The following is a 24522-nucleotide window of genomic DNA, read 5'->3' on the forward strand; positions in this document are numbered from 1 at the left end:
GGAAGTCCTCCGGGCCGGCTGCACATCATCGAGCGGCGAGCAGAGAGGCGCCGCGCCGCCCGCCCTTTGCCCCGGAAGCAGAGGTGCGGCGGGCCGGAAGCGGGCGGTGGAAGGACCGCGCTCCCCTCTGGCCCGCGCGAGGCGTCCCGGCGCGGCGTGGCCGCCGCTCCCCTTCCTTGCTCCCTTCCTTGCTCCCTTCCTTCCGTGCTTCCTTCCTTCCTTCCCCCCGCGCCCCTTCCTTCCTTCCTTCCTTCCTTCCCGCCGCTCTCCTCCCCACCTCCCGCCATGTCGCGGCGGCGGCACAGCGACGACAGCGACGGTGAGCGCCGCGGCAGCCCTCCCGCCGGTTGTGCTCCCCGAGGTGGCGGGGGCGGTGCAGGCCGGGCCGGGCCGGACCGGACCGTCCCGCCGCGGGAGGGGGGTTTGGGCGGGATGGGGGGCGGCCGGGTCGAGGGCTCTCCGGCGGTAACGGTGTGCTCGGTGTATCGGAGCAGGGCAGCCCCACAAGAGGCGGAGGACGTCTGAGCCGTCGGAGATCGAGGAGAGGCTCGAGTCGCTCATCTGCAGGGTGGGAGAGAAGGTAGGCGGGCCGCCTCCCGGCCGGGGCCCGGGCGGCAGTTCGAGAAAGCTAAAGCTGGGGTTTTTCCCCCGTTTCTGTATGTTGTGCGTTAGCAGTTCGGCTGTAGTAACCACCCGAAAAGATAAGATTTTTTTTTTTTTATGAGACAGGTGGAAAGTTGTCAGATTTGCCAAAACCGTGTGCTAAAATGAGCAAGTGCTTAGATAGTAGTGTGGTATCTTGCAAGCAGTGATAAACGGCAATGAAAGTTACCGCTTTGCATCTGCGGGAGTTGTTGCTGGTTCCAGTCTGCCAAGGAGATGGAGGAGTTAACCTGGTCTGCCTTTGGCACAAGATTCAAGTCCTGACAAGATTTGAGGCTAATAGAAAGGGGGGTAAAAGGATAAGGACAAAAATGATGGTGCACTGACATTATGTAAGGTAAAAACAAGTCGTGAAGGTGTTTTGTTTCACGCTGTACGCTCAATGTGCTGCTCAGTCGCCTTATCATGGTGTCCCTGAGGCAGTGTTAGATCTTGCATCCCAGGGGAGCGCTGGAGTTCCTTGCGGGGGAGGTGGGTGATCAGCTGCAGCTCTTCTGAGGGGCAGTTGCTCCTTCTTTCAGGCAAGTGAAAGCGGTTCTCTACTGCTAAGGGAACTGAATCATTGCTCTGAAAAAGGAGACGACATAAAAGGGTGCTCTCGCCCAACTTCCTTGTCTTCCATGTGAGAGTCAGGGGCTCATTCATATTGCCTGGTTGATGATGAAACTTTTGTAAATTTTTTTTTATTTTAGAGTAATTCATCTTTGGAGAGCAACTTGGAGGGCCTAGCTGGTGTTTTGGAAGCTGATCTACCAAATTACAAAAGCAAGATACTAAGAATACTGTGTACTGTGTACGTATGCAGGAGGTCTGGGAATCTGGGAGGTGCTTTCTTCTCTGTGCTTACATTTAAGTGTTTAAGGTAGTTTAAATGCCAAGAATGGCTTTAGTTTCTGCGTGCTGTTATAGCATAGAGTTTGTTTTACTACAAATGAAATAGAGGAACAAGCTTATTACACACTAGGTATAATTCACAGAAAATACCTCTTTATGTTACTTTGACTTGAAATGTGTACAAAGGCTTAAAGCAGATTGAAGAAACTGTGGAGCTGCACTTCAGTAGCAATGAGAACACAGCGATGCTGGGCAATATCCTGTTTCCCAATGAAATGCTTAAGAGCACCAAAGCTACTGGCTGCTAGCACTTATTTAGTGTTACTGTCTGTGCTGTTTTCTCATTGCTTGTTCCTCTTCTCTGGCAATGAGATGCTCGTGTCTTCGTAAGCCCATGCTCTAGAGGAGGGGAACTGGGAACACAAAGAGCTGAAAGCAAGCTCTCTGGTGGCTGATAGCTCTCCTTCCCCTCCCTAGCAAAGTGCAGGAGCAAAGGTGCCCTGTGTCAGGGTAACTGAGTGGTGTCTCAGGGAGGGGTTGTGCAGGGCCTGTGGTAGTAGGTAGAAGTATGAAGGAGGGGTGTGGTGAACAGGCAGAGTGTTCCAGCCCTAGCTTATGCTATGGTTTTGCAGATACTTTAAATCTGTTTTGTAGCAATGTTTGTTAATATAAGGCAAATAGTACATTTTTTCCTTTAGCAGTAAGACACTTCTGAAAGTACAAGGTTAGCTTACATGCATACTAAAATGACTGAGGAAAATTAATTCTTTGCAGCAGGACCTGGACTTCCCTATGCTGTGCTTAAAATCAGTTACTTTGACTTGAGAAACTTGGAATCAAAATTAATAGTGCAAAATGTGGTACGCCTCTTGTGTAATCTTGCTGATGCTGCATAATAAAATTATTTCTAAATTGTGAACTTAAAACAACTTCTTACATCCTTGCATAAATTCTGTCACTTGCATTATTTGGCCAACCCTCTGGAATACTCAGAAATTAGATATAAGTAAAAAGCAAATACCTTAAATGTACTTGAAAGTGGCGTCTGCCTGTCTAAGTGACAGTACTTAAAAAAAAAAAAAGATTGTCTGTAAAAATATTAACCACAGGATAGAACTGTAAGATCATGCTACACTTTCTTATTTCCTCGTGAGACCACTTTAACTTACAATAAGCAGATTCTAAGAGTCTCTGCAGTTGCCAATCGGCACATGATGAATAAACAATTAACTCCATGTTTCTTTTTTCTGTGTCAGTGCACGTCTGTTACCAGAAAAGCTGACTGTTTACACGACACTAGTTGGGTTGCTGAATGCCAGGAACTACAATTTTGGTGGGGAATTTGTAGAAGCCATGATTCGTCAGCTTAAAGAATGTCTGAAAGTCAATATGTATAACGAAGCTGTGCATTTAGTAAGTGGCTTGTTTGTTTTACATTTTTCCTCATCCTTTTTCTCTCCTCTTTCTTTCACTTTTTTGTTCCAGAAGAGCTAGGCTTTTCAGTGTGTATTACAGTCTCTTCTGGCATAAATGTGCAGTGCACTGTAGATACACCAAGAGGAAATGTGTGTTATGTGAGAAGTATTTCCTTTCTCAGGGGAGAGAAATCATATTACAGTTGCAAAATTTACTTCCAACTGTATATTTTCCCAGTGACAAATTAATTTGCAGTAAACAGAGATGCCCCCCCCACACCTGTTCTACAGTCAAATGTAAAAGATAGATGAAAGTCATGTCCTTTTATTGTGTTCAGAGATGTATGATACTCTGTAAAAAAAAAAAAAAAAGCTCTCATGAAAAAAAACCTGAAAAGAATATGAACAGTCTGATTCTTAAAAGCTCTATTTGATAGCTGTTATCAGACCGTGTTTTCATTCTGCTAATGAGGGATGAAGATCAAGCAGGCAGTTTTAAGTGCTGTCTGTCTTTGAAACCGTTTGCTCAGCTCTTGCGGCTTATAGATTTTGTCTGCAAAAAGCTATTAGGACTTCAGCGGTGTCCGATTTAGAAGCCCAGTGCCAAGCTCCCCAGCTTCTTTTGAAGGCCACTGGTGAAAATTAAGATTCTAGTATTTCAATGTATTTTGTCAAGAGACTGCTGTTCAACTGTGGGACACTTTTGCTAATAAAATCCTTATTAGAACTCTGAATGTGCTCTCCCTTGGCTTCAGCTTCACCTTCTCTGATCACGCTCATATACAAATGACTTGTGAGAGCAACGACTAAGGGAGTGCCAGTGGGAATCTTTCCTCAGCTTTGTCAAAGACTTTTCAAAGACTGTTCAGACTAATGAATATCTGGAAAGTAAGATTTGGTACTTTTCTCTATTGCAGTTGCTCTTTGAGTACTGAACTGTCTGCGTAGCCCAAATTGCTTTCCCAAGACTGCTTCCCAATGATCTGCCTTCAGATCAAAATACTTGTGTTGGCTTTTTGGACTGCTTTTTGTGAATGTGCCCGTAAGAAAAAAACGAGCCTTTAAGAAAAAATACATGAGACTTTAACTGCTAGAATTTCAACCTGTATTGTCTGTTAAGATTGTGGTGATACTGGGAGAGCTTGGGTCCTACTAGGGCCTTGTTTAAGTCTGAAGGCAGGATACAGATCAAAAGGGAGGGGAGAGGGAAAAAAAAAGGGCACTGCTCTGCCCCAGATGTTTTCTACTTAAATTCCCACTTCTGTCAGTCTGGATTTCTTACTAGAAATACAGCCAAATCAAGGATATATTCCTGCCATGGAGATTTCTTTCTTCCCAGGCAAATAAGGCCATTTGATTCCCAGCATGCCATCAGTCTGTCACATTTCTGAAGGCTGAAAATGCCAGAAGCTTTTACGTAGGCTGTGTAACTATCTGTGTTTAGGAATAAATAATTATAGAAATTAACCATGTATAATGGCATACAGATACAGCACTGCTGTTTCCTGATGCACATCTGGACTCATAACCAATGGATCACTCCCTCTTCATCTTTTTAGAAGTTTTTTTCCTTCCGCTTCTGTAATTTTAGGGATCTGATACCATTTGGAGTAGATAGAAACACAAGGTTTCTTTTCTGTAGTACATTTGCATGGCTTTGAATGCATACTGGTATTTCCCACCCTTCCTTAGTTAGAAATATTATCCTTGCAATGTTATTGCAGTAAAACAGAGTACAGACATTCTGATGAATTATATATTAGGCAGCACTTACGGTACTTGTTTTCCAGGGTTGAAAGGTGAGTCTGTACAGAGTGCACTATTTCTGCCTTCATAGTACTGAATTAATATTGTACTTTTATTGATGGTTTTAGTTGTTTTAGTAAAGTTTATTTGTTCTTGTGAAGTCAGTTTAAAAAGTATTCATGTAAATAAATTTTTTGGTCTTTTTCAGGTTCGTTTTCTGTCTGATCTTGTGAATTGTCATGTAATAGCTGCACCTTCGATGGTAGCTATGTTTGAGAACTTTGTGAGTGTGACACAGGAGGAAGACGTACCCCAAGTAAGCAAAAGATCTGTAGGCTCCTCTAGTGCTGTTTTCACAATTTTTCTGTACCATTGCTTCTGTACTTATGCTTAGAACAAGGAAGTTTTAGAGATAGCAAACTAAATGGACTGTCATGTGCAGTTTCCTTAGCATGAGTAAAAGGAGCCTGTGGCAATTAGAAAATACATGCATACAGTAAGAAAGTATGGTCCTTTGTAGTGAGGTAGCTGAAGTGAATTCATTTTACTTTACTTTGGCAAGTGCATACTGCCTGGCTTGTTCTACTATATCGATAATCTGCAGAAGGACTGTGAAAGTGATAGCATTTTTTTAAGTCTGCTTGTCACGGTTCAAGTTAAAAATTATACATTTCAAGCAAGAATATATTTTTTTCAAGGCTTGCCAATCCAGTCTTTAGCTGCTGGTCTTTACATCTCCCACTATAATAGTTTTGCTAATATTTTATTTTAAATTAAAATGGGTTATGTGTACAAAATATTTTGGAGCTTACTTGTATACTTAGATTTCAGTATATTTCTTTCCTATAGGTACGATGTGACTGGTATATGTTTGCATTTCTGTCATCTTTGCCTTGGGTTGGAAAGGAGTTATATGAGAAAAAGGATGCTGAAATGGATCGTCTCTTGTCTCAGACAGAAAGCTATTTGAAGTAAGTTGTGACCCATTAAAAATACTCTTTTCGGTATCTATTCAAGTATGGATTAATAGCTTTGATTATTGCTCACTTAAAAGTATTCTAACCATTCTCTGGGGGAAAAAAAACCCTGAAAATAGAATAGGTGGGGAGATTTTTGGATTTGAAAAGTTTTATGATCTTGTCTTGTTCTAAGGTATGTTGAAGGTCTTGTTCTGCTCATGCTGGAGCAGCTGCAGGTGTAAGTGTGCTGGGAATACTGATAGGTTGTTGCTTTAGTGCTCTGCAGTGTGACTGCTTTCTGTCTAGGTGCTTCAAGTTAACATTGTAGTCAAGGTATGATAATAGAGATATTTTAAGTAACCACAAACCTGTTTTTTATATAGTGTAGATTTCATCAGCTGAAGAGATCAAACAGTAGTACACTCACAATAAGAAAAAATTCCTGCCCTAATTTAGTCTTTTAAAAGTCAGGTTTTCTTTCCTGTGTAAACAGACGCCGCCAGAAGATTCATGTACCCATGCTACAAGTTTGGACTGCTGATAAACCACATCCACAAGAAGAAGTGAGTGGACTTTACATTGCATTCTTTCAGAAAGTCTGAAAAACAATTTTTTACTGAGGTGTTCTTTTATAATGAAATTAAAAAGCACCTCTAAAAGTATTAATGCTTTGAATTGTCTCTTGTTTGTCATTAATTCTAACAACTTCTACAGGAGGAATTATCTTCTAAGTCTTGAGCCTAAATATAAGGTTGTGTGGGGTGAGTAGGAGACTATTTTGTTTTTTGCTGACAGGCCCCTGAGGAAATGTTACGAAGTGAGGAATGGTTGTAAATTGTAGTATTTGTTTTGGAATTGCAGATACAGGGCTTCGTGTTAAAAGGACCTTTGTGTGAAGCAGAATGTAATTCCTTACTTATCCATTAATGTTTTCCCTCTGCAAGAAAGAAACCTTTGTAGTGGCTTTGCTTTCTCAGCTCTAGGAAGTGCTAAACAAATATGTAGAAACTGTATGCAGCAGTTACTATGCCATCTTTCACAATTAAGCCAAAAATACCAGAGAGGAGAGGTGGCATCTGGCTAGTTTGGGGTGGAATTTGCCTTTTTGGATATTATTGGGGTTTTTTTCTTTCCCCTAAGTTTGAGGACAAACTTAGTTGGAAAGTAAGATCTAAACTGATCTTCTGGGAAGTAGTGGAACGTGGCCCTCTTACATTTTGTTCACTGTTCTGCTTAAATCACAGTCTTAACAATTGTCTTGTTAATCATAATTTGGAGAGATAGGCTGTCTCATGATGATTGATTTGTCAACGTGAGTATTTTGCCTGCCCAATATCTGAATTTCCATATTTAGTTCAATAGAGGAGAGATTAGCAGAGTGTGTTTGAGACTATGTGTTACCCAGAGTACTGTAAGCATGACTGTTCGCTTCAGGTGCTAGTTGTTACTAGTTTTGTTCCCATCTTCCAGTGATAATTTCAGTAAATGCAAAGCACTTCCATGTAAAGGCATTTCTTGCACCAGTTATAACTTGAAACTTGCGTTCGGTAAGGCCACAGGCCTCCAGAGTTCTTGGACTGCTTTTAGCAAGAGAGTAATTAAACAAAGCAAGCCTATTGCCAGTTGCACAGGTGTCTGTGCTGTCTCTGGGAGAATGCTGGAACTCAGAATTGTGTTGAAAACTGTGGCGAAGGTATTTAATATTTGATACTATTGTATTTGTCTTGAATATGCAGTAGCTGGTAGTTTTGATTGCTCTGGGAACAGCATGGCAGTCCTACAGAATGTCTTTCCAACTTTAATGTTGATATTATGTCTGTTTTAATACCACCAATGAGCAGTGGCTGAAGTAATGTTCACTGCTGTAGTTTCACTGGCAGATTCAAAGGATGGCTGTCATGCACCGACTCCTGGGCTGCCTGTTAGTGTTTAAAAACCTGCCAGCAGTTAAATTTTACTAACATAATGTTGTGTGGAATGAGGAGCAGCTCTGGCATTTAGAGTTCTTAAATTATTTCTTGGTTTACTGAATCAGCAGTTTAAGAAACTTTGGGGTTTTTTTCGAATGGAATATGGAGTTTAAGAAATAAATTTCTGATAGTTCAGGGAGCTGCCAGCTTTGTTATGAGATTCAGCGCATCTGATGTTTCTCACCTTTTTCCTTCAGTATTTAGACTGCCTTTGGTCTCAGATTCAGAAGTTGAAAAAAGACCGTTGGCAAGAACGACACATTCTGAGGCCCTACTTGGCTTTTGACAGCATTCTTTGTGAAGCGCTGCAACACAATCTGCCTCCGTTCACTCCTCCACCTCACACTGAAGATTCAGTGTACCCAATGCCAAGGGTTATTTTTAGGATGTTTGACTACACAGATGACCCTGAGGTATGTGATTGCTGTGGGGGATGGTGAGCAGACTTCACAGTTAGGTTCCTGGGGTGATATTGGTCAAAATGTGATGTCCCCTCTCCCAGGATAGTGAGTGGTTTGAAGACCATCAGTGGTTCTGCTTAGGTACTTCTGCAGAAATGAACTAGGTGACCAAGTTACTGTACAAAGCTGTGAGAAGCAGAATTTAGGGAGTGAGATGTTGTGATGCTTTTCATTTAGAATTACAATGTTGATTGAGTTCTCTAATGTCTCTGGTAAAACTACATTCACAGAGTTAGACTTTCCTTCCATAAACATGGTGACTTGAGCCTTTTTCCAGGCTAGGTATTTATTACAATGTTTAAAGACTGTTATTTACTCATCTCTTAACATTTGTTGATGCATATTGTGGAACAAAGGAGTGCTTAATTGGAGTGAGTGAAAGATCCATCTATCTCAACAGTCTGCCTCCAGCATTGGTCAACAGCAGATATATAGACAAAAGCATATAGGAATAGGAAAAGAATACTGCTTTTATACTTCCCTTTGCTTTGTCTGCTGCCTTTTACCTTATTTTATTGGCCCCTGGTTTTTGCAGTGAAACGAGACCATGACTGTGTATTCTTTCCACTGTATCCTGGCCATTCCTGGCTTTATTTCTTTGTTGTATTCCAGTGCAACTGCAATTCTTTTTCCCAGGCTGCATGGTGGTAGCCTGCCTGATGGCTCTGTAGAGCAAAGGAAGAAGCGGATGCTCCATGAACTTAACAATCATGTTCTCTAATTTTATTCCCATATCTTTTTGTAATAAGCCCTAGTATTCGTTTTGTTTTAAACATCAGTCTGAGGTTTGTGTGGAACTGTCACACCACCTTCTCAGTCCTGAAGGATACAGGGCAGCTGAGACCTCACTCTGCTTATGTGGAAGTTGGACTATTTTTTTACACCTGTAAATGTATGTAGGATAGGTTGCTACCTGTAGCATTAGCTGTGATCTTTCATGAGTCTTAATTCTTTCTTACCAGGGCCCTGTCATGCCTGGCAGCCACTCTGTTGAACGATTTGTAATAGAAGAGAACCTTCACTGCATCATCAAATCCCACTGGAAAGAGAGAAAAACTTGGTAGGAAGAGCTTAGCACTCTGGGGCCCTGGTGCTTTTTATATGCTACCATGGCTTCGGTGCCATCAGGGATATGCACAGTCCTGCAGTGATTAGACAAGAGCTCAAGATTAAACATTTCCTAGAGCATTTGATGAAACTTGATTTACTACATTTAACTGTTTGGTTAAACTGTTAACCAATGTAAACATTAAAACTGTTGCCTGGAATACTGTGGGTCTGTAATATCCAGATAATGGAAAGTCTGTATGATCCAGGGGGACAGTGGCCTCTTGAGAAGGGAATTCCATGATAATACAGGATGTGCTGCAAAAAATATGCAGACAGACCGTATTCTTTATGGGAGCACTATGGGGAGTGTGGTTGTGTTATGCTTCCTGGAATTTTGAAGCAGCTTTTATTGGGGCACAGTGAGCCTTGAGCTGGTTCATCCACAGCTGACTGCGGACTGGTGTTTATGAACACAGTTCTGCTTCCTACTGCTCCTTGTTGCGTTCTTCTCTTTGGGATTACATGGCAGAGATAATTGAGCTCGCTCTGGGGAGTCATTCAGGGCCAGCAGATTTCATTCGTTTGAATTCAGCTGTGCCAGGAAGCAGTCAGGGTACTCTTCTTCATTTCTGTCTGAGCAATATCTGATGTGGGTAATTGATAACCGAGATGGTTTGCCACAGGTGTCATGCTTCCAAATGAAAACCACTGAACTCTTTATAGTATGCAAAAAATGGGCAGAAACAATGGTTTTGGTGATGGCATGTGGTAAAGTTTTTTGGTTGCAGCTGTTTGATTCAGCAGAAACTAGAAACTCAGGGTTGTTGCAGTTACTGGAATAGTCTTTGTTAATTCTCAGAGGAAAGTAAAAGACTAGAAGGAGATACAAGATTTGCCAGAGAGGTAGAAATAAAATCAAGGAAGTAGCAGTTGCTTGCTTTGTAATAATGATAGCTGATAATGAGCTGATTAAAAGATGAAGCATTTGAAGCCTGAGAGTTTCTTATATAATCCATTAGCTTAATTGTGCTTTCAAGTCATTCTGAACATCTGTTGTTTGGGGGGGTTTTTTTTGCTTTTAAGATACGCATACCAGAATTACAGATCACCATGACTATTTATGCAAAACTATTTTGCGTAGCAGTATTGTGTTCCAAGTGATGTAACCACATAGAAATAAAATACATCATTACAAATCATAGTTTAGGCAATGCTGGTGTGTTCTTGTGCTGTGTCTGTTTTAAGTGTTCTATGGATTGAAGGACAGACTTTGGAAGGATTCTTGATTTGTTTGTGCTGCTTTTGTGTGAACTCTTGCCCAGAATGAAGCATTTTCTGTGACTTTGTTACTTGATCTTTACATCATGTTTGCTGTGTTAACATTCTGAACTAAATGTATCTGTGGTTTTGCAGTGCTGCACAGCTGTTGAGCTATCCAGGAAACAACAAGATCCCCTTGAACTACCACATAGTAGAGGTATGGATTTTATCGATTACCTCTTTTGTAGTTCCGTTATTTCACAAGTAACATGTCCCAGTCAGTTCCATGATAGGTCCATTAAATTACAGTTTGACTTGGGAGGCAGCCAGAACCTTGTTGAATTCAACCAATGGCTTTTAAATGAGCAGGTTATATACAATTGAGTGTTAGTTTTATGCTTTTTGTTGTCATTTTAACTTGGTGCATGGGAGCTTTGGTCAAGTACCAAAATCTCTTAGTGCACTAGTAATCCAGGTTGTGGCATTTCTCAGACTTTAAAAGTTTTACATATGATGCTTCTAATGTATCACGCAGTCTAGGAGATGGCTACATTTGAGTCACTTTTAGTTTTAAAAAAAATTAATTAAAATACAAGAGGAAATTAACGCATTGAAATACAAGAAACTCCATTTAAACGTAAGAAAAATATTTTTTTACTGTGAAGGTGATTAAACACCGGAAGAGGTTGCCCAGAGAAGTTGTGGAGTCTCTATCCTTGGAGAAGTTAAAAACCAAACAGGACACAGCTGTGAGCAACCTGCTCTAGGTGACCCTGCCTATGCAGGGGGCTTTTGACTAGGTGATCTCCAGCCACACTCAGCTGTTCTACATGATTTTATGTTTGGATCTTCTAAATGATTTTGTTCTACCGGCCTTGAAAATAACTTGCAGTGAAATAGTGGTGTGTTTCCTCTGGGGCATCCTCCATATTAGAGAATTTCAAATAACCGTAATGTGTATCAGAAGAGCAGTGTAGGTTTTCTTTTGCTGGCTCCTTTCAAGGGTCTGTTTTCAAGATGCAGAGCTATATAAAAATTCATTAATTTCCATCAAAAGTTGAAAGGGATTAAGAGATTTCAGTAATAATGGCAACTTGTCATATAAAGGCTTTATGAAGAAGTAACTATAAGTATGAATTTCAGAGCTAATTATAACAAGAAATAATCTTATGTACAAGATTTATCTTAATAAAAGTGGTATTGAGAATTCCTCTTGGCACCAAAATGCCAAATATTCTGAATGCTGTGAAGCTACATTACTTTTGGTGAGCTTTTTCTTTTTGTACTCTGAATTCAGAACAGAGGAATCTTAAAATTAACAATAATTTTCTGCCTTAACGTCGAAGTGTCTTCAGGTGCTGTATATGGCTATATGGCTGTGTGCTTTATGCTCAGCTGTACATTAATGCCAACAAATAGTTACTGCAATTCCTGATTAAATAAGTTACCTAAAGGCCTTGGAAATTCTTTGATTCAGAAACTTGTAAGATGTGAAAATAGCAAAGGTTTGCGTAGATGAAATTACTGGAAAGAAATGCAAGATTGCTGTACAATTTTTTTGACTATTACTGTAATAATTTCCTTTTTCTTACAATTTTGAGTTATTTTAGAATATTAACTTCATTACTTGTCTGTGACTCCTTACTTTTAATGAAGCTCCAGAGTTTTTAAGGCTTAGTATGATTTTTTTAGGCTTCTGTTTATTCTGCTTACTACTGCTCCCTTGTAAGGTCTCTCTTAACAGTCAAGTTGGTGATATGTTGCTTTCAACAACAGTTTAACAGTTTAATCTGTGAAATTTCACTAACTTTTTCAGTAAGTCACAGAACCATAGAAATAATACAGTGTAACAAATAAAGGAAACTGTTATTTAAGGTTCAGAACATAACAGTTAGGCAGAAGTAAATGTAGCCTGAAAGTGGTTGTCAGTACCTTCCCAAGTATGCCTACTTTTGAGGTCCCTGAAGGCTCCATGTCGTAGTTTGTCAGGTGAAGCACAGAGTGCTCCATGCTACCTGGAGTCTGTGCGAAACACTGAAGTGTGGTGTCTTTCTCTCAGCAGCTTCTTATAGACGCATATGTGGATATTTATGGTAGCTGTGAATAGAGAATGTCTGGGCAGCATCATTGGGTTGTTGGACTGCCATGCCCTGTTGTGCTCCTACAGCTTTTAGTACAACTTAACACTTGGCAGAATTCGGACATTCAGATCATCAGTGTCATGATCGATCTTGTGGCCTTGTTATTGTCACAAAGCATGGTATGCCAGTTTGAAGTGCTTAATCTGAATGTTTGATAATGAACATGTGATGAATATCACAAATACAGTTTTAGGCAGTATCTCAAACAGATAATGACTGATCATCCAGTTGTTGTTGTTTCCTATCTTGAGAAAAGGAACAGTTTTCTACCTAACAGGGTCCCTCCTACCTTTTTGCCATATCTGTCTCAACAGTGTGTCCAAATTACACTGTTATGAAAAGGTTCTCCAGCTCCTTATAGTCTCTTCATGCTTTCAAGTCCTTCCTTAGACTAACAAATTCTAGTCAATGTGTTTTCATGTGCTGTTTGTGGAGTCTATAAATGTTGATTTCTTATACTAGTAAGAAGATTTTTCTAAAGCTTACTCATTTAAGCTTCAATTCTTCTGTGTTTATTCAGAAGTTTAAAATTAAAAAGGAAACTGACTGACCATAATGAATCAAAGTTTCCTGATTCCTTTGATGTAATTTAAATATGGTTGAGAATGGCATGCAAAATAAACAGAAACTCAGAGATTAATTATGTACAATGATGATCTTTTCGTAGCCCTTAAAGATTGACATGCTGTTATTATAGGCAAACTTGAAAATAAAAACACAAATGCTGACTGCAGGATTGTTTTCAGTTTTCTTAGAAGGATCCTCTGCCAAGGAGTACTGAGCATATATTTTTCTTGTATGTAACTCTGGTTGTAATTTTCAGTTGAAAGTTGTGGCTTTATTTAAGTAAGTTTTTATACAGGAGAAAAGAGGACACAATGAAAAAGATGTAGATGTAATTTTAATAGTCTTTCATACTAAATGCTTAGGCTTCATCTACTGTGTTTGGTATTTATATTTATTATTTAACAGGACCAGTTGATTTCCACTTTTCTCAAATCATGGGGTAGCACTGCAGTAGGTCATATTATAACAATGCCCATTTCTACAGTTACGTGGTGTATCTGTTAGACATAATAGATGTATAATGGTGGTGGTGTGTTAATATGAAATGATAAGGGCAGTTAGAGTGGATTGTATCAGTACAGTGTAGGGTTACCACTACCTTTATAAGTTTCTCTCTCTTTTTCCCCGAACATGCATTTGACAGAATAATACGGGCCTTTTTGGGTATGTAATTGTTTAAGATTATTGGCCACTATTGCAAGGCTGAGGGTTGTGCAGGCTGTGTCGGACTGTGCTCTGATTCTGTGCCTTCCTCTCCTACAGGTAATATTTGCAGAATTATTTCAGCTGCCATCTCCACCACACATTGAAGTCATGTACACAACGCTCCTGATTGAACTGTGCAAGCTTCAGCCTGGCTCTTTACCACAAGTTGTATCCTTTCTGTGCTGCTGGAGAGCATTTGTAAAATGCAGTCTTTATTTCGTTTGTTCTGTAGATGATGGGATAGCAATAAATACTAGCAGTATTAATAATTCACAGCAGCTGCATGAAACTTTGCCTGTAACGCTCACATGAAAGAATAGCACAACCCACTTAGCACAGGTCTAGATTTTCCCAGTGGGCAAGATGCTTCAGCTTTCTGCACAATGTTCTGGTACTTCCCTTGGCCTTCCCAAGAAGGGCTGTCTTGGTGAGGGGATAAAATACAATACTCCTGTTTGTCACTGCAGCCTCTTCAGGTCTGGACAATGTGTGGCATGGTCACAGACACATTAAAGGCTGAGAAGGAAAGGAAGTGACAGACTTGATCTTTTGTTCTAACAACTGTGTGAGTGCTCCTACTCTTTTTTTAGTAGGAAGTGTAGCAGATGATTTAGAGGAACTTGCCTGAGTTCCCACTCAGTGCTCCCACTAGGAGCATTCAAAAGGTCAATAATCATCTGTCAGCTCAGACAGGGTGGCTAAATGCTGAGGAAGTAGGCATGACTCCCAGCTAATTCTGGCTATTACATTGCCCCTACTTTGCTGCCATTTTAGATCATGTGAGATCATCGTTTTAGATCAAGCTACAGACTGTGAGAATGGAGGACGGTTAACAGATATCTATTCACTGGTAATTTCATGCCCAAATTTTCATTCTACTTCATGATACCACTCACTGTTTGCAAATCACATAATCTCAATGATTAGAGCTAAGTCTATTTCGAGAATTGGTCGGACATCCATGCAGAAAGTTTTTAATGTTAATATGAACACCGTAAGAAGGATAACGCCCTTGTTGGGTAAAGTCAGTGTAGACATACTTTCTCAAGCCTTCAGTGATGATCAAAAATTGTTTGTGGATAAGCATCAACAGCAACCCATGAAGCTAGACTGGTGAGATTTCAGAAGTACTCCATAAGGAGGATGGTGTCTGTTCATGTCAGTGCAGTTTTGCTTGTTGCATGATGTGAATTCTGGCTTGCTATGGAAGAAGCCAGCAGTCTCATTGCAATAACGGAAGAAAAACAGACTGGGATTAGAGGGTAGAACTCACTATATGCTTCATTTTTTCCACTGTGGATTTACTGTGATTTACCTGATTTTGGAGTAGACCTAGGGAGCTTTCAATACAAAAACTTGATGACATTCTATTCACAAACTGAAAGGAATAACATCTGACTTATATAGTGCTTTTCTGTTAACCTTAATAAGAAACTTCCAGCTTGCACAAGCCACAGAAATGCTGTACATGCGTTTGGATACAATGAATACAACATGTGTGGACAGGTAAATGTGTTTTGGAGATGATGGAAAATATTCCTCAATATCCAATGTACAGGAAATATGAAGAGGCTATGGAAAGAGTAGCCAGAAATCCTTGTTAGAACTTCCTGGTGCCATTCAAAATGTTTTCTGGGCTCTGGCTTTGAGCAATCTAAAGAGACTGTGGAGTACTGACTACTTGCTCTCCTTCCCAGAAACACTCCCCCAGAGGTCACAACTGCAGCTGTCTGTACAGGACAGTTAAGATTGGTGACAACTTTTCCGTGCTCAAAGCTGTTCATAGTTGCATAGTACTCCATTATCTAGTACAATGCCTGCTCCCTAGTGGTCTGGGAGGCGTGTCGGAAGTGGAGTTAATGGCGTATGTGCCACCCAGAGGAGGAGAGTGGTGATAATTTTGCCCTTTGAGTGAAGTCTGCATTGTGTAGGAGAGCCATTAATTACTCATCAAAAATGTGAAAGTTGCATATTCACAGTAAGTTTCCATTTTAATTGTTATTTTAATAGGTCGTCTCTTTGTATGAAACAACAGAACAGACAGGCTGTCTATTTGTCCATAAAAGCTTCTTTCTGACTCTCTGAACTGTCTTTTGTATCTGTCGACATAAACACCTGTTTAATGCTGTAATAGCTTTAGAGTTTAAGCTTGCCTTTGAAAAGTAGAATGCTTTTCTGTTAACCTTAATAAGAAACTTTATAAGAAAATCTCAGCTGAAGGTTTTCCTGTACTTCTGGCATTTAATGGAGCTTTCTTTTTCTTTTAATAAAGATTTATTAACTGGTTTTCTCACCACTTGAGCAACTTCCAGTTCCGTTGGAGCTGGGAAGATTGGTAAGTTTCTCTCCTTTTGATTTGAACCTCATACTGCAAAAGCCTTAAAATGTCAAACCTACCCAGGAAGTGCCACAGTATAGTGGCCCTGTTAATTGCTTTGCCCCAGCTCTTGAGATCTTTTTTAATCTGTTTGCCACCACTCAGTGGTAGATTATCTTGATAATCTCTTTAGTCTCTGTATTGTCCCTGGTGAATTTTGTGATAAATCTCAAGCCAATGTAAGCATTCCCTAAACACAGGAGGTTGAAACATGATTTCTTTCATTTGTCCTGCACCCTCAATCAGTTGCTAGCAAATTTTCCAAAATGGCTTCCCAATTTACTTTTAATGATTTGCCCTGACTCTTTGCATCCTGTATTCATTCTGTAATCTTGCTCTCTGTCCTACCCTAAACCTTTCATTATAACCTTTATACTTGAGACCTTATGATCTGTTTCCTTCCTGCCAAATCCTAGCACCTGAAGTTCCATCAGAGCTGGCCCTGCCATCCATTCTTACCATGCCAGATCTTGAACTCCCATCTCTAGCAAGAGCTCCCTGGACTCCATCAATGTCTAACCACAGGTTCCCCTGAGCTTTCCATTCCAGGCACCCATGTAGCAAGAGAGATCACCTTGGCGTTAAGTCCTCCCTCCAGTAACGTCCACAGCCTGCTACTGTACATGCTTTGTGGAGAGGGGTGCAGCCCTTCTTGTGATACGTTTTTGTGGCTTTACTTAAGTTTCTTGTGTTGTCCTCCCATGGAGTTAAGTGGTTGCTGGCTATCCTAGTATAAATCCATGTTGACTGACCAGGCAACGGTCTTCAAAGAGCTGTTTTTTCTTTGCCTGAATGTTCCTTGATGGCAATATTTCTGTGGGTTTCTCTCACAAGCTGCCATTTTTTGCAAATCTCGCAAGTGACTGTATTTAAGACTTTTCGTTATCTGAAATGCGTTTGAAATCAGCCAGAAGTTCAAAAATTCCTGTGAGGGAGGAGCAGACTATGAAATCACAGAAGGTTCCTTTCCTAAGGAAAGGGAAAGCCAGCTAACCGTAAGCACAAATTATTTTTAATCTGGTGGGGGAAGGGAAGCTACTTGAAAATATATCACACAGAGATGAGATTCCAAGAATGCTAATGGCCAATAAGGAAATGGTGATAAACTTACCTCATTGTCTTAAAATTGCCTACACTGTAAAACTAAGTGTCAAGCACTCCAGTTGTCCTTAGACCATGATTGTTTTGTATCTATTAGACCAAGCCAAAAAGAGACTAAAGCACAGATTCTTTTGCTAAAAGCTATCGCATTCTGTCCTTTGATAGGTCAGATTGTCTTACTCAGGACCTTGAAAAACCCAAACCCAAATTTGTGAGAGAGGTTTTGGAAAAGTGCATGCGGTAAGTAAGATCTTTTGATAGTTGCATTCGAGGCAAAGTTTGATCTTTGTTTCTGGATACTGTCAGATTCGTTTTAACTTGTCTCTTGTCTTAGACATGTCTGTTCTTACAATTCAGTTTTAGTTAAGAGCCGAGACTGTTGTTTGTATGATTTTAATCTGATTTACCTGTTGTAGGACACTTAGGACACTACTTTAGAGAGAGGGAGAAACAAGTGGAGTAGATGGTAGTGAGCTATCTATCCCAGGTATGCACACCTGTAGTTACAAAAAGACATGCTTCACCATAGGCATGGAAAGAAATAGAGTTTAGGCAATACTTCTGGAAAGTATTCAGCATTCACAGAAAAGGAGGGAACTGATGGTTAGTTATACTAAAAACTGAGAATCTAATCTCTGTTCTTGTAGGTGCCTCTGATGTTCACTGACCTTAAAACAAAGAACCAAACAACCCTCCAAACAAAACTGCCAAACCCAACAACAAGAGTACGCAATCAGGGCTGAACTTACAATTGTTGAGATAGAGGAATATAGGAGAGAGAAAGAGCAAAATCTTCAAAAAGCCCATGTTATTCCGCATCCTACATGAAAACTGGAGAGCATGAAAACTGGATTGCATTACTGCAATCTGGTTTGGGGTAAATTCAGAATAGGAAGTGCGACAGTATTGTGCTGCGAAACGAATACAATTTTTCTGTGGCACTCTTCCATTTCACTGAAAACTCTGCCAACAAAATTAAGCCTTTATGGGAGTGAAATAAGCTGGAAAGTAAAATGAAGACATCCACTTTAATACTTTTTCTGCTTTGAATACCAACATCTTACTAGTTTTCTGTAGCACATCTTAGGCTTTTGCATAAAACATCCTACGAGGCAGCCTCTAAATCTTTTCACAAGCTAAATTAATTGTATGAGGATGAAATAGCATAAAAGAGTTCAAATAGGAAGCATCTACTACTAAGTTTGGTTTACCTAGCTCCCAGCAGAAACTACCATTCTGTTGTATGAACATCCTGATTTTCGTTCTATGGAAGTTAAATACAGGAACACCATTATAAAGCAGTCACTTCAGAATTAGCCCTGGTGTTATTCCTATTTTAATTCTACTGCTGTGAAACTTGTTATTTCCAGACTCTCCTACCATCAGCGAATAATAGACATTGTTCCTGCAAGTTTTTCTGTCCTCAGTCCTGCTAATCCAGTGTGCGTTTACAAATATGGAGATGAAAGCAATAGTAAGTATTAAAGTTACTGAGGGGTCAAGTTGAAAAAAATAGTGTTTCAGAGCAAGGGAGCATGCTAGATTGACTGTAATATCAGTTATCTTCATAAAGAAGAATACAGCTGAAATAAATACACATGATTTTTCATATGGGTCAATATGCTTCACATGAGCAATTAATATATATTAAGCCTGGATCTCTGTAATACAATCATCTTTGTTACTTTATGAAGAAAAGAAAATCCAGATTCATGAAGTTACTCTTGCTGAGGTGGTTGTGGTGGTGTGCAGCATTGTTTGCCAGAAGTCTAAAATGGGGAAAATCATCTATTTCCCCTGTTTGGGCACGATACTATGCAAAAGTCAGCATATGGAGTCATAATGTGGGTTTATTTTTTGAACTTCATGAAACAGTAGAAGACTTTACTAGTAAACTTTGGTTTAATGAAGCATACAGAGACAGCAGATGACGTGAAGATTGAGGTAGAGAGATACCTTGTTACTCCTTTTATTACTCAGTATAAAGTCAATCCTAAGCATAAGGTGTCGTCATCAAAGATACAGTGAGGAAAAACAAGGAAGTATTGTATTTTTAGGAAACTGGTGGAAGCTGAAGTAGAGCTTTAGACAGGAGAGTGATTACCTGACCTCAGCTCTAAAGGTTCTACTGTAAGTTTTGAATTTAACGTAAAGACCAGGAAACATGTTGAGCAGTTTTATGGAATACTGATGTGGGCAATTATGTTGGAAACAGCTAGTTTTAGGTGTAGCTGGGGAGTGTACTTGTTTCTCTGAGAGGCAAACTGATGTTAAAAATACCCACTTGCCTTCTACATATTTTTGACCTTTTTGCTTTTGTTTAGGGTCTCTTCCTGGATATACTGTGGCACTCTGTTTAACAATTGCAATTAAAAATAAGGCCAGTAATGATGAAATCTTCAGCATTTTAAAAGATGTGCCTAATCCAAACCAGGATGATGATGATGGTAAGATATATGCTGTTAGGCTTTGGCAGGCTGTAATTTCTTTTGTGTGTAGACTGATCTGCCATCCTTTGGAGCTATGGGTGTGGTGGTTAACAGAACTGTATGCTTTTCCTTCTAATAGTTGGTTTCAATTTATCAGTAAATTGAAATAATACATCATTGTTAGGGTTTGTTGTAAACATCTTACATACAGAGGCAGGCCTGTCTTTCTTAACAGTGGTAACCTGGGGCTTGAGATGTGTTTTCTTGTAACTATTGACAGAGGTAGCATGAAAGAATTCAACATTTCCTTTGCCTTCAGCAACAGAGTACAGTTCATGCTGTTGTCATCACACCTGAGATTCAGTGCTTGTGCCCTGTCTAAGAGCTTCCCTCCCCTTGGTGCAGTCCCACAACAGATAAGATAGCCAGCATTCTGTCTGTAGTCTTCCATAGATAAAAACTCGCAATGGGGACTTCACTCTCACATTCTTTTTAGCTTTGCAGCCACAGACGGCATTGATGCGTAAAGCCTGTGTGTTTTAGGGGGTGAGGAGGAGTGCGAGACAGAGAATTAAGAAGTGATCTTTACAATGGGGACGGCTTCAATATTTCTGTAATACTTGCAAGTGTTCATTATGCAAGCACAGAGCAGCAACGATCGTTTTTTTGCCTTGGGATCCACTGTCGTGTTTCCTGATTTGCTTTAGGCATCACACACTAAGAAGTGCTCTCCCTCCTGCCTGTCTTCAGCTGCAAGTAGCTCCAGCTACAGGAGGGGACTTGGCACCATTCACCCCTAGTACACATATTAGCTATGCACACTTGCTGGACCCTTCTCCTGTGTCATAAATAGCCTACTGCTGTACCCTAATCATCCTTATCTTCCCTTCTCCTCATCCACTCTCCCTTCTTTATGATCTGCCAGGCCTTCAGCTTCTTCACTGACCTGGAATTCTTTCTGCACGTTTTCCCCATGGCAAAATGGGAGCCTGAAGATCTGCACATTTTGGAAAGTCTTTACTAGCTCCCTGCTCAGCCTTGCAAACCCTGTTGATGAAACTCTCTTTTGTGAAATGAGTTAAAACCATAAGTTATCTCCACAGTTTTATGAGTAGCTTACATGCTCTACTTGAAGTACTTATAGTTTCAACTTTAAATAACTTGCAGATGAAGGATTTACCTTCAACCCTCTGAAAATAGAAGTCTTTGTTCAGACTCTGCTCCATCTAGCTGCAAAGTCTTTCAGCCATTCCTTCAGTGCCCTGGCCAAGTAAGTGCAATATGTGTGTTATTTTGGGGCTTACAGAACTGTTTAATTCTGACAGTGAAATGCATGATAAAAGAACTGGAATGCAAATTTCAGCAATGTTTCAGGTGCTCCACAATGCAGTATGATTAGGACAACTAATGACACTACTTACTGAAGGAGTGGTAGTGTAAATGCTAGGTTATATATGTGAATGGAGTTAACAGAAATTTGTACATTACAGCCATGTGATGTAAATCAAACAAATGAGGCAGGTTTGGAACATTACTCCATTTTAGAATTACTCATTTGCTGATTATGGTGAGGAGCAAGGGTTTCTCCTTTCATTTGAATGACTGGGTAGCTCCCACCACAATATCTCGTACTATGATTATGACTCTAGAACAGTTATGTCTGTATAAAAAATGAAGAAAGAAAAAGAAAACATGAAACTTCAAAGCAGTCTGCTGTAAACTTCTTTTATCTCCCAAAGCACAGTAAAATCCATTCTAAAATACTTTAGAGTGCATCCCTTAAAGATATGTTTTAACTTTCAAAGAATTTACTGCACCTTTTCTAGCAAAAATGACAAAAGAAGTGATTTTTTAATCCTGTGTGCTTTGGAGTTGCTCTTAAGTGGTCTTGATACATGAAAGGTAGTCACGTGCATCTTAATTAGTTATTTTTCCATCTGTCCTTAAAGATATATAAAGCTGTTACAAAAACATGCACCTGGGAGCTTTATAGAGGCAGTGTTGATAAGAAGCTGTAGGTAGTAACCCGCAGTCAGTAGTACAAGAGGCAGGGTGGTATGAATACTTACAGCCATGGTATTTTCACTGCTGCACACCAACAGTGGCAGCCACGAGATCAAAAAGAGCGTCTTACTCTTTATAGTTATATTACAATAAACTGAGTTGTGAATCTGTTGTGAAGCTGTGTAGCAGTCCATGTAACTCTGCTAAAATAGAGGCTTTTAGCAGCATTTCCTTCAAAAAGAGGCAGATTGGATAAGTGTCTAAAGTTATGGAAGCACATATCAAGAGGAAGGTCTAAGGCCCAAAAGGCAGCAAATTTTGCTCCAGCTGTGTATAGGTAAGGACACAAAGCATGAAAGTGCTTCCTGCTTTTAAGACTATGAGCAATGTAGCCCAGCTTCAGGGAGTAGGTTCACCACTAAGATTTAAGTTGCTTTTAGGAGCTGTCATGTCTTTGTTAGCCTATTTTAGCTCAGGATTGTTATATTTTCCAGGGAATCATTGTTCAAGAATTGCTGCAGATAGTCACAAAATTTTCTTTTGGCCAATCCAAACCACTTGGCTTGTATCTGCTGCTCTTTTGACCTGATCCCAACCCCTCCACTGACTACTTACATCTATTAAAAGGTTTCATGAAGTCTTCAAAACGCTTGCTGAAAGTGATGAGGGGAAGCTCCATGTTCTGAGGGTTGTATATGAGGTTTGGAAGAATCATCCACAGGTAAGAGGTTGCAGTGTCAAGTATCTTTGTGAGTTTCAACTCACAGAGGTCATATTTAATAAAAAACATTACAGTTTGCTTTATATCCTTTTAAAATAACTTGTCTATTGTAATCTTATTTGACGGAAAGTTCAAATTGTATTTACTGTTGCTACTAGTGCCTAAAATGAAGGCTGGACATAAAATATATACCATCAGTGAGGCCACTTCTTCCTCAGAGTTCATTGTGGGAGGGCAAAGGCTGTCATTCTGACTCAGATTCATACTACGCTGTTTGTTGTGCAAGAGAGTAACTTGCTAAAGTCGTGTTTCTGTTCAAAATTGTAAAACTGTAGATGTGCAAATTGAAATAAGAAGTAGGTCTTGTATCAAAAGCAGGTCATATTCTTAGAAATGTGGAAACCTGGGGTGTTTTAGGGCTGGTTTTTTTTTTTTTTTTTAGTTGCTCGTGAAAGCCATGCAGTTATTCCACAAAGCTCATGTTGGAGTCACTGTTGCGCATGGGCAGAGTGAGTAGAGCTGCAGTCAGTGGCTGTTCAGAGCAGATCAGTCTGACAGTGCCATGATTATGTTCATTCTTGAGCCAGAGGAAATAACACCCCAAAAGACCTATGAAAAATGCCTTGGTTGTTTAAGCTGTTCAGTTTCTTCACAGCAGTTGTTTTCTCCTTCAGCTGTCATTCTTCTATAAATAGAAATCGATAAGGAACTCAAGCTGAATTTGCCTGCGTTAATTATTTCAGATATTCTTTACTGGTGTGTTTGTGTTGCATTTTATTGTGCTTGAAAGTGGACTGTACCTCACAGCTGCATAGGCCAGACTTTCAGAAGCAATGCCACTGAGAACAAGGGGTAATCCTTGCATCTGCTACTGGACCTGCGGTCCATTCCCTAGAGGAAAAACTGAGCACCTAGAAGATACCTATGCAAGATGTCACCTCTCTTCTAGTACAGTAAAAATGTCAAAAAAGCAGGATTTTTTAATATATTAAACTTCCTACCCAAATTACTGACCTTGAAAATGTGACGATTACAGTCTGACCTACTTTTTACTGCCATTTAACTGGATCAGAAGAAATTACATTACTGCAATCTAATATTGGTATCCTCTTCCTCTTCGTTCCTTTGTATTGCAGCATGACCAAACTGAGATGGAGGTTTCAAACCCAGACTAAACAGTCATGTTAGATTTTTATGAATAAATCAAGATTGCTTTAAAAAAATATCAAGTGCAAAAGTTATGAAGGTCTGCTGTTCTACGTGATCATAGAACTTACATTTTCCTCTCTTGCAATTATTGCAGTTCAGTCTTTTGCTTCTGGTCAAGTGCTTTTTTTTCCTGAGTCGACAACCTCCCCAGCACACAGTAGAAATGGTGCCTGGACAGCAGGACACTTGTCCAGAGTCTGTTTTCATGCTGCTCGCCCTACTCCTGTGCCTATGGGGGAACGTCCTTTGATTTGGTTCAGACTATCAGCAGTATTCACAAGGCATATGGTGCTAATGAGTGATCTATGCTGCAGATAGTGATTTAGCAATAGGATAGCAATACTTATCTGGAAGTAAGGTTGTGGTGGTGGCTTCATAGAGAGAAACTTTAACATTGAGATGAAATGTTTTCCCAAAATCCTAGGTCTGTGTTTCTTGGAAGATCAGGCTCAGTAATCAGAAATTCTTCCTGGCAATAGAGAAAGACAAATAGAGCATAGGATGCTATCCTGGGACTTGAAAGTTGAGTGCTGAGTCTTCTGTATGATTCATTCAGTTATTTTAATTTTCCTTCCTTAAAAGGAGCTTTGTTACACTTCCTTATTTGACAATGGGTGGTTGTAAGGATAAATACAGTGCAGGCTGTGGTTCTTAGATACTGTGGCATTCAAGCACATGAGTAACTAAGATAAGCCTTTTTTCTGAACAGCTTGCAACTGCTTTAGTCAGTAACTCCTCTCTGCAGTTGCCTGCTAGATTGCTTGCAACCTCCCCAGAATCATGGCAGTGCCTGTAGCAAGTAAGCACTTCCATCAACTACACAGCACTGGCTCTGTCCTGAAATGAATAGGTCCTGTAGAGGAGAGCTTACTGTCACGTTTGAAGACTGTTGCAGTTCAAGGAGAGTAGG

General features: G+C 40.0%; 1 protein-coding gene across 1 annotated transcript in view; it reads left to right on the plus strand.

Annotated features, from left to right (window-relative positions):
• The first annotated feature begins 59 nt into the window (after nucleotides 1-59).
• NCBP1 (nuclear cap binding protein subunit 1) overlaps nucleotides 60-24522 on the plus strand; it is a 32271-nt gene continuing 7808 nt past the window's right edge. The window contains exons 1-18 of the mRNA XM_072860547.1: nucleotides 60-319; nucleotides 495-580; nucleotides 1356-1456; nucleotides 2754-2910; nucleotides 4867-4974; nucleotides 5508-5629; nucleotides 6111-6180; nucleotides 7785-8000; nucleotides 9011-9108; nucleotides 10512-10575; nucleotides 13829-13939; nucleotides 15213-15277; nucleotides 16044-16106; nucleotides 17415-17489; nucleotides 18620-18723; nucleotides 19574-19696; nucleotides 20846-20948; nucleotides 22310-22403. Coding sequence (XP_072716648.1) covers nucleotides 286-319; nucleotides 495-580; nucleotides 1356-1456; nucleotides 2754-2910; nucleotides 4867-4974; nucleotides 5508-5629; nucleotides 6111-6180; nucleotides 7785-8000; nucleotides 9011-9108; nucleotides 10512-10575; nucleotides 13829-13939; nucleotides 15213-15277; nucleotides 16044-16106; nucleotides 17415-17489; nucleotides 18620-18723; nucleotides 19574-19696; nucleotides 20846-20948; nucleotides 22310-22403 — 1794 coding nt within the window. The 5' untranslated portion in view covers nucleotides 60-285. The remainder of the gene's footprint in view (nucleotides 320-494; nucleotides 581-1355; nucleotides 1457-2753; nucleotides 2911-4866; nucleotides 4975-5507; nucleotides 5630-6110; nucleotides 6181-7784; nucleotides 8001-9010; nucleotides 9109-10511; nucleotides 10576-13828; nucleotides 13940-15212; nucleotides 15278-16043; nucleotides 16107-17414; nucleotides 17490-18619; nucleotides 18724-19573; nucleotides 19697-20845; nucleotides 20949-22309; nucleotides 22404-24522) is intronic.

The sequence above is a fragment of the Ciconia boyciana genome, chromosome 4 (genome assembly GCF_034638445.1).
Source record: "Ciconia boyciana chromosome 4, ASM3463844v1, whole genome shotgun sequence".
Taxonomy (NCBI): domain Eukaryota; kingdom Metazoa; phylum Chordata; class Aves; order Ciconiiformes; family Ciconiidae; genus Ciconia; species Ciconia boyciana.